Source organism: Bradysia coprophila, unplaced genomic scaffold (assembly GCF_014529535.1).
Source record: "Bradysia coprophila strain Holo2 unplaced genomic scaffold, BU_Bcop_v1 contig_358, whole genome shotgun sequence".
NCBI classification, from domain to species: domain Eukaryota; kingdom Metazoa; phylum Arthropoda; class Insecta; order Diptera; family Sciaridae; genus Bradysia; species Bradysia coprophila.
Window position 1 is genome coordinate 6,629,328 of NW_023503616.1, and position 16,722 is coordinate 6,646,049.

The 16,722-nt window shown below is 34.9% G+C and overlaps 2 protein-coding genes across 2 annotated transcripts; both read left to right on the plus strand.

Moving 5' to 3' along the window:
- The first annotated feature begins 1,342 nt into the window (after positions 1–1,342).
- LOC119081213 (sphingomyelin synthase-related 1-like) lies at positions 1,343–13,282 on the plus strand. Its single transcript, XM_037189933.1, has 7 exons — positions 1,343–1,908; positions 10,374–10,561; positions 10,662–10,819; positions 10,893–11,050; positions 11,115–11,207; positions 11,267–11,340; positions 11,439–13,282. The coding sequence occupies exons 1-7, from the start codon at positions 1,491–1,493 to the stop codon at positions 11,814–11,816; spliced, it is 1,467 nt and encodes a 488-aa protein (XP_037045828.1). The 5' UTR covers positions 1,343–1,490; the 3' UTR covers positions 11,817–13,282.
- A 2,110-nt stretch (positions 13,283–15,392) lies between these two features.
- LOC119081217 (phospholipase A and acyltransferase 3-like) lies at positions 15,393–16,324 on the plus strand. Its single transcript, XM_037189940.1, has 2 exons — positions 15,393–15,924; positions 15,991–16,324. The coding sequence occupies exons 1-2, from the start codon at positions 15,436–15,438 to the stop codon at positions 16,216–16,218; spliced, it is 717 nt and encodes a 238-aa protein (XP_037045835.1). The 5' UTR covers positions 15,393–15,435; the 3' UTR covers positions 16,219–16,324.
- Positions 16,325–16,722: the final 398 nt, after the last annotated feature.

Consider the following 16,722-nt stretch of genomic DNA (forward strand, 5'->3'; position numbering starts at 1 on the left):
AAAGTTGTGTTTTTTCGTAATAACACAGGAACTCCTCGGTCTCTTTTCAAGTAACTGGTAAATCCCACAATTAAATTATACACCAGCAGAAGTCTACGTTCCGCCTTGCACAAAGTTTACTTAAAAAAATTTCAAAAACCTTGGTGAAATTGGTAAACAGACTACTGTTATTAATTCGAATAGGAAATTTCCTAAACAAAAAAAAAATTATCTTTAGGACAGTTATAGGATCCACCTAAAAAGTTTCAAGCCCTCTAAAACTTTTACGCATCTGATTAGATAACAGTAGGGCCAGGATTCCTGTTATAGACCTGTGGAGTGTCAAGGCAAGTTAAATAAGTGATCTGAATTATATTTCATTATTTCTCATCACAAAGTTGAATTCACAGTGATCCGTTTTCCAGCCGTGTTACCTTCGTTTTCCATTTGTTGACAGTTGGTTGGAATCAAAACAATGTAAAAGTCATCTAAACAATAGAAAAATCACTTAAACGGATAGCTAAACGGAGGCAAAACGGACGACTGTGAATTCAACTTAACAGTCTTAGAGTGAGAAAGATAGATCATTTTTATTATACGGTACGTAACCCGACTTAATTTTCAACTGGTCTCAAGGTCGACTGTCAATAATTTATGAATGAAAACAACGCACTTAGACAGCTGCCAAATAGAGTACTATTTTGTACGAAATTGTTTTTAACAGTGTTTTACAGATGTGTAACACACCGTCAAGATTCAGTACCTCATTTAGAGTACCACTCATGCTTGAAGTGCGTTGATGAAAACTAAAATTGAAAATCGGACTCCGTGTTCAAACAAAACAAATTTGCTTGTGATTTCTTAGATTTTAACGTGTGACGTCGAGACCAGTTATACCAAAATCGCTCTCACTTAACACTTCACAGAGTGTTAAAATAGTATAGAGTGTTATGATGAAAGAGAAAGAAATATTTTGACAAGTACCCCAAGGCAAGTTATAATCAACTGGTCGTCGGTCCTCTCGCTCGCATCGTAAGATGTTGAAACAGAAGCAAATACCTTGACAATTACCCCAAGGCAAGTTATAATTAACTGGTATTCGGTCGTCTCGCTCCTATCATAACACTCTATATCAAAAAGAGTGTGCCCCCATCGAGCTCAGTTAAATTAACTGCTTTGTTTTTAGTTAACTGGACTTTTACATTCAAATTTTCACATATCACCCATCCAGCCCAGTTGAATAAGAACTTTTTACTATCTTTTTTTCCGCTCTTTTAACACTATAATAATAAACCATCTATCTTCTGACTGTGTCACGAAAGCCTATGAAATTTATGTCATTATAACGGCAGCTTACATTCGCATCTGGCAACACATTGTAGTGGTGTCAATAAATGTCAGAACGTCTTTTTTCTTCAACAAAATCCAATTCGTAAATCCATCGCTTCCAACAGCACAAAATATTAGTCTGTTTAAATGTTTTTGAATGAGAAGGAACTGTGTAAATTAAAATGGGTGATGCTAGTGAATGTGTTATTAATTGGACCAACGAACAAGTTGCCCAATGGGCTAAAAGTGAACACCTAAGCAAAACGATTGAGGAGCTAATAATTGGTGAAGACATAGATGGAAAATGCATTCTTTGTTTAGAAGAACGAGATATTCATACGTTTCGCGAAAAATATTCGTATAATTTAAAATTCGGTGACATCAAACGGTTTTGGATTGCTATCAGATTACTGCAACGGGATCATCAAAATCTAGCAAATTTATTCGGTTTACACGATTCAGGTCATACGCCACACCAATTGCATGATATAGTACACCTGAATGACATTGATTCTAACAATCGAATATCACCCCCATTGTCAATTGATGGACGAGCAACCACAATTCAACCGGAACTATTCAAAACCTTTATTAGCTTAGGTGAGTTGATTTTTATTCATGAAATCGAGCCACGATTCGCGTGTGCTACTTTACTTAGGTTTGGTTAATACAACAACAAACAAATTGAAATGCATTGCAAATTTTATCATTTTTTGTACTTTGTTATTGAACATTATATGAATCACTAAGTCAGTCACCGAACGTGACGATAATATCAACAAATTGAACTGAAAAATCATCAATCGAAATCGATTGCCAAAAATGAATATCGCACTTGTTCGCCGTTTTCATGGTCGTTCTTGTTTATGCGTCGTAGAAATGTTAAAATTTGCTGTTACTGCAAGTTTCTAGTCACTCAAGACATATATCCACCCAACAATCTAATGTTTATATTATTTCGAAATCTTTTATTTCACCGGCGATCTAACCGAATGTTGATCTGCTTGGTCAAATAGGTCTGCATTTACTTAATAGTCATTTTGTTGCGAAAAGATTTTTTTTTTAAATTGTCTGAAGTGACATAATAATAGTGTCGACGGACAATGCAATATTGCGCTGATTATAATCTAATGATTGCCTTCATTATAGTAATTCTAAAGTCGATTAGTCATGATGTCATACAAGAAAAAGAACGCTCAGCCTAATCGCTCGGAAACTTCCGAAGGAAAATCACTCGTTAATTTATGCATAAAAAAGTGTCATTACAAACGCAGACATATCAAAAACAGATAAATTAAACTAAACATACGTCGTTTCATGCAGTTGAACCAAAAACATTTGAATTCTAGTTTGAATTTCAAATGAAATTTTGTTTTACATTGCGTTAGGAGTTGTTAGTGAGGTATGAAAATACTTATTTCATGGAGTATTCATGGACTAACATACGTACCTATTTTTAGGGAATCAAATTGCCGAAAATTCCTGAATTCTGGTTTCTTTTTAATACCATCCCAAATGTAATCGATTAAGATCAAACACATAAAAAGCAATTGATAGAACCAACTTGAGGAACAGATAAAACGTGACGGAAAAATTAGGCCCGTGACGTCTTTCACGGACTACTCATTCCAGCTAAGAAACAATAGCAGAACTTCAATTACATAGAATGTAATTTTGCGCATTTATTGCGTTTTAATGGTCATTCGACGCAATAAACAGCAATTTCAAGACGAAAACAACTTTTTTAATGTTTTAATAGATTAAATTTCTTGAATTTTTATATAATTTTCTCGCTAATAGCTCTTCTACATTACGTTATAGTAAGCTATATTATCTGCACACAACAACAATACCAATGTGAAATTGATTTATTCAATGTAATATGATTCAGATTTCTCATGATAACATGAATAATTAGTTCAATTATTGAGTGTGTTTGCCTACATCCAATCCATCTCTTCTTTGTGACTAAAAAGTGACATTTTAGTAATTAGATGAATTCGAAGTTATACTTCGAACGAATAATTTTTTTCTACAAATTTTTCTTCACGGTCATGCGAACAAAGGTCGTACGATAATACACTTCTTTATCAAAGTTCTTTGTTTGTTGTGGTTGCTTATACTATACATTACATCATAGTCAGTAAATTGAATTTCTGATTAGGACTTTCTTTTCAAGCGTGTTAAGTGTATGCAGTTCATGAATTCTGATGAATTCATTGTGTTGTGTCATCGTATAGCTTATGGAAATTGTACAGATTCCAGCAATTTAATTTAATTTAAATTAATTGCAGGAATGGTGGAAGTAGAGGAAACGTATTAACCTGTCACATACATATCTGTTATCTGTTATCGATAACTACGACAAAAATATTGACAAGATCTGGGTAATGTAGTCCTTTATAGTGTAAAATACATGTCTAAGAAAAATTGAAGTACAAGATTTGAAATAAACCGATTAAAAATACGTTTATCGATGGAAGTAATAGACCCGATAATAATACTGGTCATATGCTTGCCGTCTGAAACATGTTAATCACCCAAAACAAAATTAAAAAATTCTTATTCTTAGAAAATTTTCTTTATATTAAGTTTGAGACACGTGCCAGAACTACAGTAACATTCCTTTTCTCCACAGAATAAGAAGTAAACTTTTCGTGTTCAATTACTTGATTACACCGCAAAATAAAGTGATGAGCTGGAATTGTATACCTAGATTTCTATTGTAAACGGAAAAATTTTATCGATATAGAATGCATGCTTTTATGAAACTATTCCTATACCAAATTTATCGCTGATGATACATTTGTTCTCATTTGTAAAATCTACTGGTTGTTTATGCTAGTAAATGTTTCCACTTAATCTGTTGACGCACAATTTAACCAGAAAAACGACGAGCTTTAACAAGTTGTCTAAAAGTGTAGTTTGTGTTCCAATGCATTTAGATTTTTAGTGCATTAGCACTAAATCATTGAAATATGACATTCCATCATGCAATTACACATCTTATTCGATAAATTTTTTGTTTAATAAAAACCATTCATATTCGCCTGACTCATTACAGTCACAATCGCTGTGCTGTAACAAATATAGCGTGAATAAATATCTAGGTAATATTGTTGTTATTGCTCCTAATCAAAGTTAAACATTCAGTATTTATACATAGCGTCAGCCAATTTCAATACAAACAGACCGAAGTTATTGTAATTTATATGCGTGTGCTTTCATATTTGATGTTTGTTTACATTCGAATTTTAGATCTGGAAAGCAATAATTTTATCATTTCGTATAAATCTTTCTTCTTCGTTTTGATTAGTCTCCGGTACGTTTACTGTAAAGTGAACACAAATCGACTCATTCTGTTTCGATATACTATCAACAACTGTCTGCAGTGTTGATTGAGCATACGCATGGACTTGTTGCGTTGCGAAAATAATGAGTTAGTTTGCGTATATATGGGTTGGATATGGATAAAGTTGTATTTTAATGGCAACCGTATAAAGTGGCCTCTAATCTCTTATAGCCCATGAAAACATATTTTATTATCAGGAAATAATTTTGCGGTGGGTAAACAAAGACGTAGAAACTTAGCTGCTCGTATTACTCTCAATGTTTTGCTGACGATCTCTCAGTACTTCTAGTAGGAATCTGTGTATCAACGATATCAGACGCAATGCAATCAGCACTTAGACTGATTGAATCCTGGTGTCAAAGTAACGAACAAACGGCGAATCCAAGCAAAACAAAACTGATACTTTTTACTCGTAAGAAAAAAGTCATCGGTTTCAAAAAACCAAAATTTTATCACGAAGAAATTGAATTGTCAGAATACGTGAAATACTTGGGAATTTTACTAGATTCAAAGCTTTACTGGATTGTCCACATGAATTACGTTATCCAACGAGCCACGGCTTCGCTGTGGCAATGTCGTAGACTTTTCGGTAACGACTGGGGACTCAGCCCTAAGGTTCTTCACTGGATCTACACTTCAATTGTCAGACCCAGGCTCTGCTATGCCGCCGTTATTTGGTGGCCAAGGTGTCAGCTTAAGACTGTACAAACTCAACTGAGCAAACTACAAAGGCTAGCTCTCGTAGGTATCACTTCTGCTATGAGGACAACTCCAACCGCAGCGCTTGAAGCGCTACTGAACATCGAACCATTACACATCCACATAGAATCGGTTGCCCGAGCGTCTTTTCTACGACTCAAACAATCCTCCCTTCTTAACTGTGAATCAAATTTCGGTCACTCAAAACTGTGGAAAACAATGATAAATCAATCTCCAGAACTAAACATGCCCTGTGACTTAATCACACCAACTTACAGATTCAAGAGATCATTCAGTGTCAATATCCCGGAGCGTGAACACTGGTCAAATTCTGACTTGAGTTTAAGTGATAAGGTATCATGGTTTACGGACGGTTCACGTTGCAATAACATGACCGGCTCAGGAATGTTTTGCCCAACTATGGGAAAAGAACTTTTCATTCCACTTGGCATGTATACTACGGTCTTTGTAACAGAAATATATGGAATACTTGAATGTTGTAGATACATTCTTAAACATTGCGTCTCAAACTCCCCACCTGTCGTCATATGCACAGATAGTCAAGGAGCAATTAAAGCCATAATGAGATATAAATTTTCGTCAGCAATAGTACTTGAATGCCGCGACACAATTCAAAAATTGTCGGAATCTATCCAAATTTCACTTATCTGGGTCCCAGGTCACTCAAAAATAGCCGGTAATGAAAAAGCGGACGAACTAGCAAGACTAGCTTCTAGTACTCGTTTCACTGGCCCCGAACCAGCAACCGCAGTATCATTTTCTACCCTCCAACGAATAATATCGGACTGGAAAGCCCAAAAGTTCAAAAATCACTGGAATTCATTGAACACCGCGCGACAAGCCAGAAACTCAATTAAAATAAACAACAAAAATACTAAATATCTCTTGTCGCTCAGTAGATCCAATATTAAAAGGCTCACAGGCGTTCTAACAGGTCATGACACCTTGAAAAAACATCTTCACACGATAGGTATATCAACTGACCCATATTGCGACATGTGCGGCGATATTGAAACTACAGAACACTTCCTTTGCCATTGTCCAGCGTATATCAAGTCAAGAGCAACACATCTAGGCTCCTATACAATCAATTACAAATCAATATGGAGTATTGCTCCAGCAGACATCCTTAAATTCATAAATAAAACCAAAAGAATTTAAGTAACTGTGGGGAAGCACAACAGGCCCATCTGAGGCTTAGGTGCAGGTTATATTCCACCCACTTATTCTATCTATCTATCTAGCTGCTCGTAACTTTGCTTTATGAAGAACTTTTAACTCACTTTAGAATTAGTATTCAACAAACAACATTCCGTTAGTAGTTAATGGTAATATGTCGAACCTCCTTGGAGACTTGGAATTGTGTGGTCTGATTCGAATAGCACTGAAAATTTGACTAACTTTTTGAAGAAGTGACGAATTTCTGATGAGAAGTCAACGAGTCTTTAGACTTCTTGAAGAAACAGTGTTCTTGAAAGAACGTTAGCTATAAGTTATTTCGGGAAACATTCGTCGATAGTCATATCTCGAATTTTCATTTCAATCTGAGGCAGAGGCTCCCAATTTCTAAAGAAACAGTTTCCAAGTGCAAATGTTCAGCCGAATCCGATTTTCCACCAACAAGCCGCTCGTATTACCCATTAAAAATGAAACTTTGTTTGATGTGAATTTTCAATAGCTAAGATAAACAGAAAAACGAAAAAGGATGATTCAGTAGATCTCAGATACACTGTGAAAACTAATTCTTTTCTAGAAACAATCCAACCTTTACCATGCACCTGTGTCCAAATTTTCATTTTGACGAGTTGGTGATTGTGATCGTAAGCCGAAGGCGCAATACCCTCGAGGCTCACACATAGAACGAGAATTTAAATCTTTTTCGACTCGGGTCATTTAATGGCTTTTACATTCGCCTTTCATCGAAAATCACGAAAAACACCAAAAAATTATCAATTTAACCCAAAACTTAGCACCAAACAATCACAAAATATGTCGATAACTTCAATAACAGACAATAGTTTATTACTATACAAGGGAAGTAATTTGATATTTCGTATCCAGATGAGGAGAAGTGTCCGAGGGCTTTAGCCCGGGGTAGTTTTACTCATCGTGATACGAGATATCAAATTATTTCCCGAGTGTAGTATGACGTTTTGCTTTACGAAGGAGGGAAAGACTTTTCCGTATGGACGGAAAGTCCATTTTCCCTCCCTAGTAAAGGAAAAATATTGCAGCAACACAACAACGATTCTTGACAGCGTTCGTTTTTGAAGAGAGAGTTTGTTAACTCTAGGTGAACAATTTCCAATATTTAATCCCTAGAGATTACAAATTTGCGTGGAACATTTTGACATTTTCTAAATATGCGAATTCGAATAAAAGTCGTGTTTTCGATCAAAGGCGAATGTAAAAATGTTGTCACACTCTTTGATGACTTATTGCGATGAAATATTTTTTTTATTCTACACAACTGCCATGTTTTATGGATGAAAAAAGTATGAGCGAAATTTTCATTTTCAGTTCCAACTTTTCCTGTAAAATATCGTCAGCTGAATTTTTAATAGACAAAATATTCGTATTCAAGTACATTATGAAATGCATTAGTAAAATCCATAGTGCTCGCGAATAGTTAATGTTGCATATTGTTTGCTTTTTCTTTAAAGACAATTTTTCTTGCTAGGTGATAATGGAATGTGCAATATGCATGCACAGCTTTATTAATTGAAAATGTCAATAGCATGTTTCGAACAATGAAATTTATTATTTATTATCTGTGGTTGATTAAGTTGGTAGATAAAGAAGTGCTAATACACGATTAAACAGCTACTTGTATACAACACGATAAGATTTTGTAGAAAGTTCATTGTTTTCTGATTCAAGGTGATTAAAGGTATAGAGCGTAAAGAGGCACAAGTGTTTTTTTTTTGTTCTTTGCCTAACATTTTATTTGCATTATAGTTGCCTTGCTGAAACTTGCTTAAAAGAGTCAATTAACCTTTTCAAGAACAGATATTATGCTTGCATGCACCTAAATGGAAATTCTGCGCAATAGATGTGAAAATTCCAGTTTAGGCACTAGCTAGCAACAAGATTTTATGTACAGTAGTGGGATCTTCGTTTTTCCAAAACATCACTTTTACGCACTAGTGCGCAAAAGTATATATGAAAATCCATTTATGCACTACTTTGATTGCACTACTGTACATAAAGTAACAAATTTGATTGACCTACCACGTATGTTTTTCAATCAATTAAATTAATTTATTATTAGAAGTAAGCGCATTAATATGGTAAGCGCATTGATCCCACTAGCAGCATACGTGCATACACTCAAGTCGTATCTTTGTTTCTAAATTAACTTGTCTTGTTTGTAAAGTCCTTTTTTTCAAAAATTTATCATAATCAGCAGATGAGTGATTTGAACTCCGTTTGACTTTGATTCGGACGTGAATGTCACTTGATTCAATTAATTAAATTCATTGCACGTGAAACGTTCTGTTAATTTGTATTTTTAAAATCATGATATGACACACGAAAGTTTAAAGAAAAAAGTTTTCTATTTTCAGTGTTAGGCGATGGAAATAGATTGATTGAAAACAATTACAATTGTAATCATATTCATTCATGTAGGCATATTGATGTTATATTTGGATGTTAAATAACACGTTGGTGTGGGGTAAAATATAAAGGTTTCTAGAAAGGGTTTCTCTGTATACTTTGAAACTTATGTGAAGGACAATCGGGGCAGTTGAATCTAAATTTCATAGACAGGTTATTTTAAGAGCCAAATTTTTTAAATTTAAAAATGCCTCAAAAGACTTCTTGTTAGTGACAAACACTTTTTTGTCCTTGGGTTCAAACGTATACTTATCTTAATTTTGGATTAAGAGTTTTGTGACAACACCAACTAACAACAAACGAGATAATGGAAAGTAATCGATATGTTAATATCTATTTTTCTTAGCTGATCACCTTGATGTGGTGGCTGCACCCACAACATACACAGTCATATGTATTGGGTTTCTTTCTTGAAAATATAGACCACATCTATTCTTTGTGCTTTTCATTTTGTGCTAATGGACCACGACATCAACAATTAATGGAAATCTCTAGCTAGCAGGGCCTGCTTTAGGACATATTACTAAAATGTATCGAATACTTTTACGAGTGTGCGAAAACTGTAGTTTACAAAATTTATTCACTTCTTTGGCCCTCACAATGTAACAGTTTTATATATAACTACGGATGAAAACAAGAGTTTACTTGTGAATTTCCGAGGCGTGGCCGAGGTCAATAAACACATGTAGACTAGATCTTTCATCTTTCTATACCAACTTATGTAATGAGTTAGGCTTACAAGCTGAGTGCGTCGAAATTAGTGCTTTAAAAGTACAGTGGATAACTCGGGATAAAAATGAAAATTTACACTCGCGGAATTCTGAAAACCGACACATTTTCAGTTTTGTGTTTTTTCAGTGTTTTGTGATTTTTGCATGTATTTTTAAAGAGAGAAATCAAGAACTCGCGTAAAACATGAAAATATGTCGGTTTTCAGAATTCCGCGTGTGTATGTTTTACTGTGTTTATTGACCTCTACTCCGCCTCGGATCAACACGAAAACTCGACTTTTCAGTATTTTATTACTTTTTATGTAATATTCTATTTCTCGACTCTTATAGTGCAGCGCTAAGCATTTCGTTACTATATTTCATATTACTATACCAATAAATTGTTGTAATAGCGTCAGCGTGTCAAAGTTATATCTGCACGATCAGCAATCTTCTATAAACCATAATTTATAACGGACATGTTCATCCGCTCTGCACTTAACGGATGACGACGCCGACAGAAATATAGAGTCTACCGTTTCATTTTTTTTTTTTTTTGAAATAGAAACTATTCCTTTCTGAGACCAAACATTGCTTTCCTACCTATCTAACTTTTTAAAGGAAACATTGTCGTAAGATTTTTAATTTTGGATTATCATTTGCAGCTTATGCGTTCCTTGTAACATGGATAACCGCTATAGTCATGGTTATCGTGCACGAGCGAGTTCCAGATATGAAACGGTATCCTCCGCTACCCGATATATTTTTAGATAACGTGCCACACATACCGTGGGCATTTTGCATGTGTGAACTGACTGGAACACTTTTATTTATAATTTGGGGTAGCTTGCTTGTAAGTATCTAAATGTCTCTGTAGTTTTTAGATAAAGATATAGAATAAGCTTCTCCATTAGAACTTTTATAGAGACTCACTTTTCATTTCTGAATCTTAGGTGGTGCATAAACATAGAATGGTTTTATTGCGACGGTTTTTCGCATTGGCTGGAACCGTATTTTTGCTGCGATGCGTTACAATGTTGATTACGTCGCTCAGTGTTCCGGGAACCCATTTGCAATGTAATCCAAACGATCATCAAATTGATGATACAAAGTGAGTGATTTCACCCGATCGATAGTCAATAGACCGATTGTCCTACAATTTGATTCTTCCATTTCATCAATAGCCTGACACCGATGGAGTCGGTTCTGCTACGCATATCAAGGGCGTACACGATTTGGAGTGGTTTGGGAATGTCGATTAGGGGTGTTAGAACTTGTGGTGATTATATGTTCTCTGGACATACTGTAGCTTTAACAACTTTGAATTTCTTTATAACTGAATGTGAGTGAATTTGTGACATTCATTGGGGCGGCAAAATTTCATTGAACGAAATAATGTTTTTCAGATACTCCACGTCATTTGTACTTTTTACACACTATGACATGGCTGCTGAATATGTTTGGCATTTTCTTTATTTTAGCAGCTCATGAGCACTATAGTGAGTTGTTCGCGTGTTGCCTATGTTCCAGATGATCTAAGATTGATTTTCTATTACAGGTATAGACGTGTTCGTAGCCTTCTACATAACATCAAGACTGTTTCTCTATTATCACACGTTAGCCAACAATCAGGTGAAAAACAATTTACTGTTACAGTCACAATCTTGCTTGCTTAGTCGATAATCACTAAATAGTTCCAAGATCTAATCGAAACTTTCTCATCGTTCTAGGCTCTAATGTCACGTGACTCGAATCGAACACGTATATGGTTTCCAATGTTCAGTTACTTTGAAAGTTCTGTGGATGGAATCATTCCAAACGAATACGATTCCATCGAAAATGTCCTAATGAACATATTCTCGTGTATCTCGTACGTAAAAGATTGCTGTATGCTGACTGCACGTCGATTCTGGATAGCACACAATCAACTAACACCGCTGCCGGCAAAAGTTATCCGCCCGAACACTGCACTGAACAATTTGCATTTAAACAGTTCGTCCGGCAATAATGGGACGGGCAATGGTAATTTATCGACAACTAACAATGATACAAGTACGGACAAATTAGGGTCCGATGATATTAAGAAACTATTGAACAAAAATATTTAGAGAAAATATTTTTTAAACAAAATTCGAAATACTAACTGATATAGTATTCCACATACTTCCGGGGATTAGTTTAGGGATCGTTATACTTTGGATGTGTACAGAAAAGTATTTGTTATCGTGACCATTTATGATTCAAATTTTATGTATTTTCATTTGTTGATTATTTTTGTTTTGTTTTTCAAATTGAAATTTGCCTTAGGTTACGTCTCTGTTTCCGACAATTATTGACGCTAATTTGTCTTCCCGCAAGGTTTGTCGTCGATTTGATTTAACCTTTTACGAACGGCTGGCGTATCGGCTCTTAAAATTTCATTTGATCAAAATAGCACCTTCGATCAAACTCTTTCACTTTTGTATAGTTTTCACATACACTTTGTGATATACATCAAAATGTTAACCAGGGCTGATGGTTCTTAGTTGTAAGATCACCAGCCGTTTCTAAAAGGTTATAGCTTCAACGTATAAGAACTCAATATGTGATGGTTGAAATGCTTTATCTTAGTTTAAAACAATTTTTAACCGGTGACCGTGCACTCGCCTACATAAATTTATCATTCCGATGCATAGAGTTATACTATAGAGTGGTGGAATGGTGGTATGGAATGTTTTCGCGAATTTTCACGATTTGAACCTCAAAAATCACGAGAAAGCGATTACAGGATCTGCCACCCATTGTCTTTAAAAATGACAGCGCCAAAATGACCATCGCTTGAGTTGTCTATGTTCCGATGTATTGCGGATGTTCTGCCCTGTGATAATAACATTGAGTAACCCTAGAGCTAAGCTCGAGCAATTTGTTCAGCTCAAGCTTCTTTCAGACTTATTTCCAGTAATTCACGCCGTATGTGCGCTTTATTTGAATTTGACCGAAAAATGAACGAAAAAAATAAATTTTAACGCTTCCTTACACACAGCGACGTACGTGTCGAGTTTCTTTTGTTCTAAATGACATCTTTGAAATATAACAAAATAAAAGAAATTCGATACGTACGTTGCTGTGTGAAGCTAAGGTAATATGAGAATGTGACGATTTAACGCTGCGTTAAAAAGGCCTTTTCACGTTCCTTTTTGAATTGTCAGTGAATTGTACGGCGTGAATAGATGAACCTTTTTTGATTTGTAGGTTCAGATCTGTTTGATGGTGGGTCTGAAATCGCTAGATGATTTTTAACTGTACTGCAGTGGTCGAGTGTTAAACAATAAGGAACACCGTTCCATTTTCTATAACGACATTCGGTGATTCTATACACCCGTAAATTTTGAAATACCCTAAAAAAAACCTTAAAATATGACGAGGGTGCAGTTGTTTTTAATCTAGTGGGACAGAATTAAAATCTGTACTCAGCTGTGTAATGCCACCGTTATTCTTTTGATATAATTGCTACTTCAATGTTATTTAGTATTTTAAATTTGTTAACCGACTAACTTCAATCGCTTCTATTGTCAATTACATCAAGATTTACATTAAAAAAAACCTTTTCCTCCTTACAACTCTTTACCCGATGTTCACTGTAGCAAAATAAAGTCAAATTTTCCTAAAAACTCTTTATCTCTTTCTCTACAAATCATGTTAACATCCTACGGTATTTTTCATCTAACATTGCTAGTTAGTTTAAGCGAAAATCAGTTATATTTATGGGTTATAAATGACGCCTAATCTTACAGGCGATTCATCCAAGCACTTCATATTATCATAAAGTTGTTGAAAGAGATCGGATGGAAATGATTAGAAAAATAAGTGACAAACGAATTATCTTTTAGCGAATTTTCCTTTGTGGAAATTTGATTTTTTCGATTTTACAGTGAAAATTATAGGCAACGTAGAGAAAAAACAGCTGCCATTTATAAACAAGAAGTGGCGGTACAAATAAAACCGTGCGAATCCATCCAAATTGAACAATCTAGAAACACTTTTTTAGAAAGGATCAATTGTTGGATCTTCAAGTTAAATTCTCTGAATAACAATGATCCCATTGATTCTACAAGGAAGGCTGTCAAATTTTCGAGGGAACAAAAAAACTAATTTCATTCGGACAAGCTTATTCTGGCTCACAAATCACGTTATTTCATAAAATCCTTCATTCACCTATATACTAACAATAAAACCAAGCCAAGTCAAGCCAATGCCAATGTCGTTAGTTCCTTAATTCCCAGTTTTTTAACGATATTTTTTTTTTCGGAAATTGCAGCTTATCTTTTCAAGTGACTTACAGTTCCTGTTTGTCGTTTATTCGGTTTGTAACATAGGATTTTTTTTATTTATTTTAATTGTATTTTCTGGCTTCCAGTGGCTAATGATAACGTTTTTTACATTTTTTTTGTTAATTTATTAAATTAATTTGTTCTAAAAGAATTTTTAAGCGAAGAAAATGTTAAAAACAAATAAATGTTCAAATAAAGACAAATTATTTTATCTTACATAAAAACTAGAGCAGTTTGTTTTAATGTTTACCACCCAAATAGGATGAGAAGCCGGTGTCTCGGTGCGACTTAAGTGCGGAAAACTCTATGACCACACATCTCTTTTTTAACCGTTTACGTACAGTGGAAAAAATTAATTGAAGAGATAATTCTGACAGACAGGTCTTTTTGAAAATCCAACATAACAACGAAAAAATAGGTTGGATTTTCAAACAAACCTGTTTATCAGAATTATCTCTTCAATTTTGTTTTACCTCCTATGTGCTGCGAAAATTCACTTTCGCCGCACTTAAGAGGTAAAATAAACTACATAACTGTGCGGAAAGTATGTAATCTACTATTAGTCTACTTGCTTATTCCAAGTTATCGAGCCTATTTACCTCTTTCGATCCAAATATTTCGAATATTGCTTCTTTACACCCGCGCATAGCATTAAACTTTATTGAATGAACTTATGACTGGAACAGCGAGTACCAATCAATGAGCTTTAAATCTTCTAATTCAACGTTCAATTATCGAATAATGCAGAATCGATGAAGCTCAATTGAATTTTAAGAAAACTAAATGACAAGATGTAAATACGAATGGAGAACGAAATGTTTTGGATAGATCAGCGTAGTTACTGATGTGTGGCAAACAATATTCATGCGAGCCTGTGAGCTAGTAATGACGTGAATATTGTTGGCATTTGTGGTTAACGTTAAATGTGGCACATATACATCTGAAATGACTTCATTTTTGCTCGTCTCGTTGGTCGAGTTGGATAGGCGCTGGATTTATAAACCAGAGGTTGCTAGTTCAAGCCCAGCTGTGGACATTATGAGCAAAAATGCTTTCACTTCAGATTTTGATGTCTAGTATGTTTCACTTAATATAAATGACAAGATTCGAAAGATGTAGCACATCACAAAGCACACGCAACCAGATATATGTGACTGGTTCGGCAAGCTGATGACGGTTTTGTATATGGAAAATTTCACATTTTGATCAAAATATTAATTGGACGACATATTTTAAACTTTATCTCGCATTGTTGAGTAAATGTATCTTTCCACTTTCCTTCATTTTTCAGATCGAGGTTCTAAAGGCAATTTGAATTTTTCGCTGACTTATTTACTAAATGTCAAAACTGAATAGTTTGTTTGCGTAGTTGAACTGTCAGAACTGTGTGAACTGGTTACACAAAGAAATGTAAATAATGGGAACACTAACATCTTGGACAACGGCTGAAAATTTATTGAAATCAATCAGTCCTTGTGACATTGTGGAGTTTAACCGTATTACATATTCACACTTTGGTTTCTACATCGGAGACGGCATTTGTGTTCATGTTCAAGCTCCCAGTAACACCTCACTGGGCAGTTCATCAAGGTCGTCATCCAGTAGCTCGAGAAGACGATTGAAAGAAGGTTATGGAACGAAGGTTGCTGAACCATTAGTGAAAATTGCTGGACATGATTTTGTTCGAGTGAATAATTCGGAAGTAACGGCATTTCAATTGGGAGTGAATCGACGACCCGAGGAGGAAGCAAAGAAGCTTGCTGTCAGCGGTTTACCAGTAAATAACAACGGAAATGTTATAATCGGTCAATCAATAAATGTTGAGTATTTTTTGGTGAGCTCGAATAATTGCGAAGGATGGTCGACTTATTGGAGATACAATCATCCCTCTGGATGGTCCATTCAGGTGATTATTTGGAAAGTTGTAGAAAAATGAACAATGAGTGAAACAACGGGATTTTTTTTACTCTAGTCTACCAACGCTGTCTTTAATAGCACTATTGGAACTGTCGAACGATTTACGGAATCAATTGCTTGCTGCGCTGATTCAATTTTGGCTGATGATAATTCCCCCATGTATAAAAAACTAAGTGTCGGAGCTGCTGTGGTTCCCTATATGGGCGTTAAATATACAACGAAATGTGTTAAAAATGTAACAAATTTTGCTACAGGAAGTCTCATGAGAATATTTAAGCAATGAGTTGAAATTAAATCAAATTTTTGTGGTTTATAAAGACGATGTAACTGAAAAGCATTGTGAATCTCATTACTACATTCCAAAATAAACAAAAAAAAAAAAGTTTTTACTGAAATTAAAACGTTTTAACCAGTAGCAGAACTGACCTAACATAGAAGACAGGATCACTGTGGTGTACATAGGTCCTTGAGAAGTGCCAGAATGAGAATACAGTATGGCAAAAGTCTATAAATTTCCTTTACGTTAGAGACAATCAACCAAGTAGCCAAAGTGCCGCATCGCATTGATGTTTTTGCTTCTAAATAGCTTCTGAGAGCTTTATAGTTTTTTTTGTGTCACTGAAATATTACACTTTTCCAATGTTATCCAAAAGAAGCTCAAACAAAGATATTTAGAAAAAATATTTTTTAAACAAGATTCGAAATATTAACTGATATAGCACTCCACATACTTCCGGGGATTGGTTTAGGGATCGTTATACTTTGGATGCAGGGCCTATTTTTCAAT

Coding starts and splice junctions, on each gene's coding strand:
- LOC119081213 (XM_037189933.1), top strand. CDS start 1,491: ATGGGTGATGCTAGTGAATGTGTTATTAATTGGACCAACGAACAAGTT. Junction 10,562..10,661: donor TAATTTGGGGTAGCTTGCTT/GTAAGTATCTAA, acceptor TCTGAATCTTAG/GTGGTGCATAAACATAGAAT. Junction 11,051..11,114: donor GAATTTCTTTATAACTGAAT/GTGAGTGAATTT, acceptor AATGTTTTTCAG/ATACTCCACGTCATTTGTAC.
- LOC119081217 (XM_037189940.1), top strand. CDS start 15,436: ATGGGAACACTAACATCTTGGACAACGGCTGAAAATTTATTGAAATCA. Junction 15,925..15,990: donor CCTCTGGATGGTCCATTCAG/GTGATTATTTGG, acceptor TTTTTACTCTAG/TCTACCAACGCTGTCTTTAA.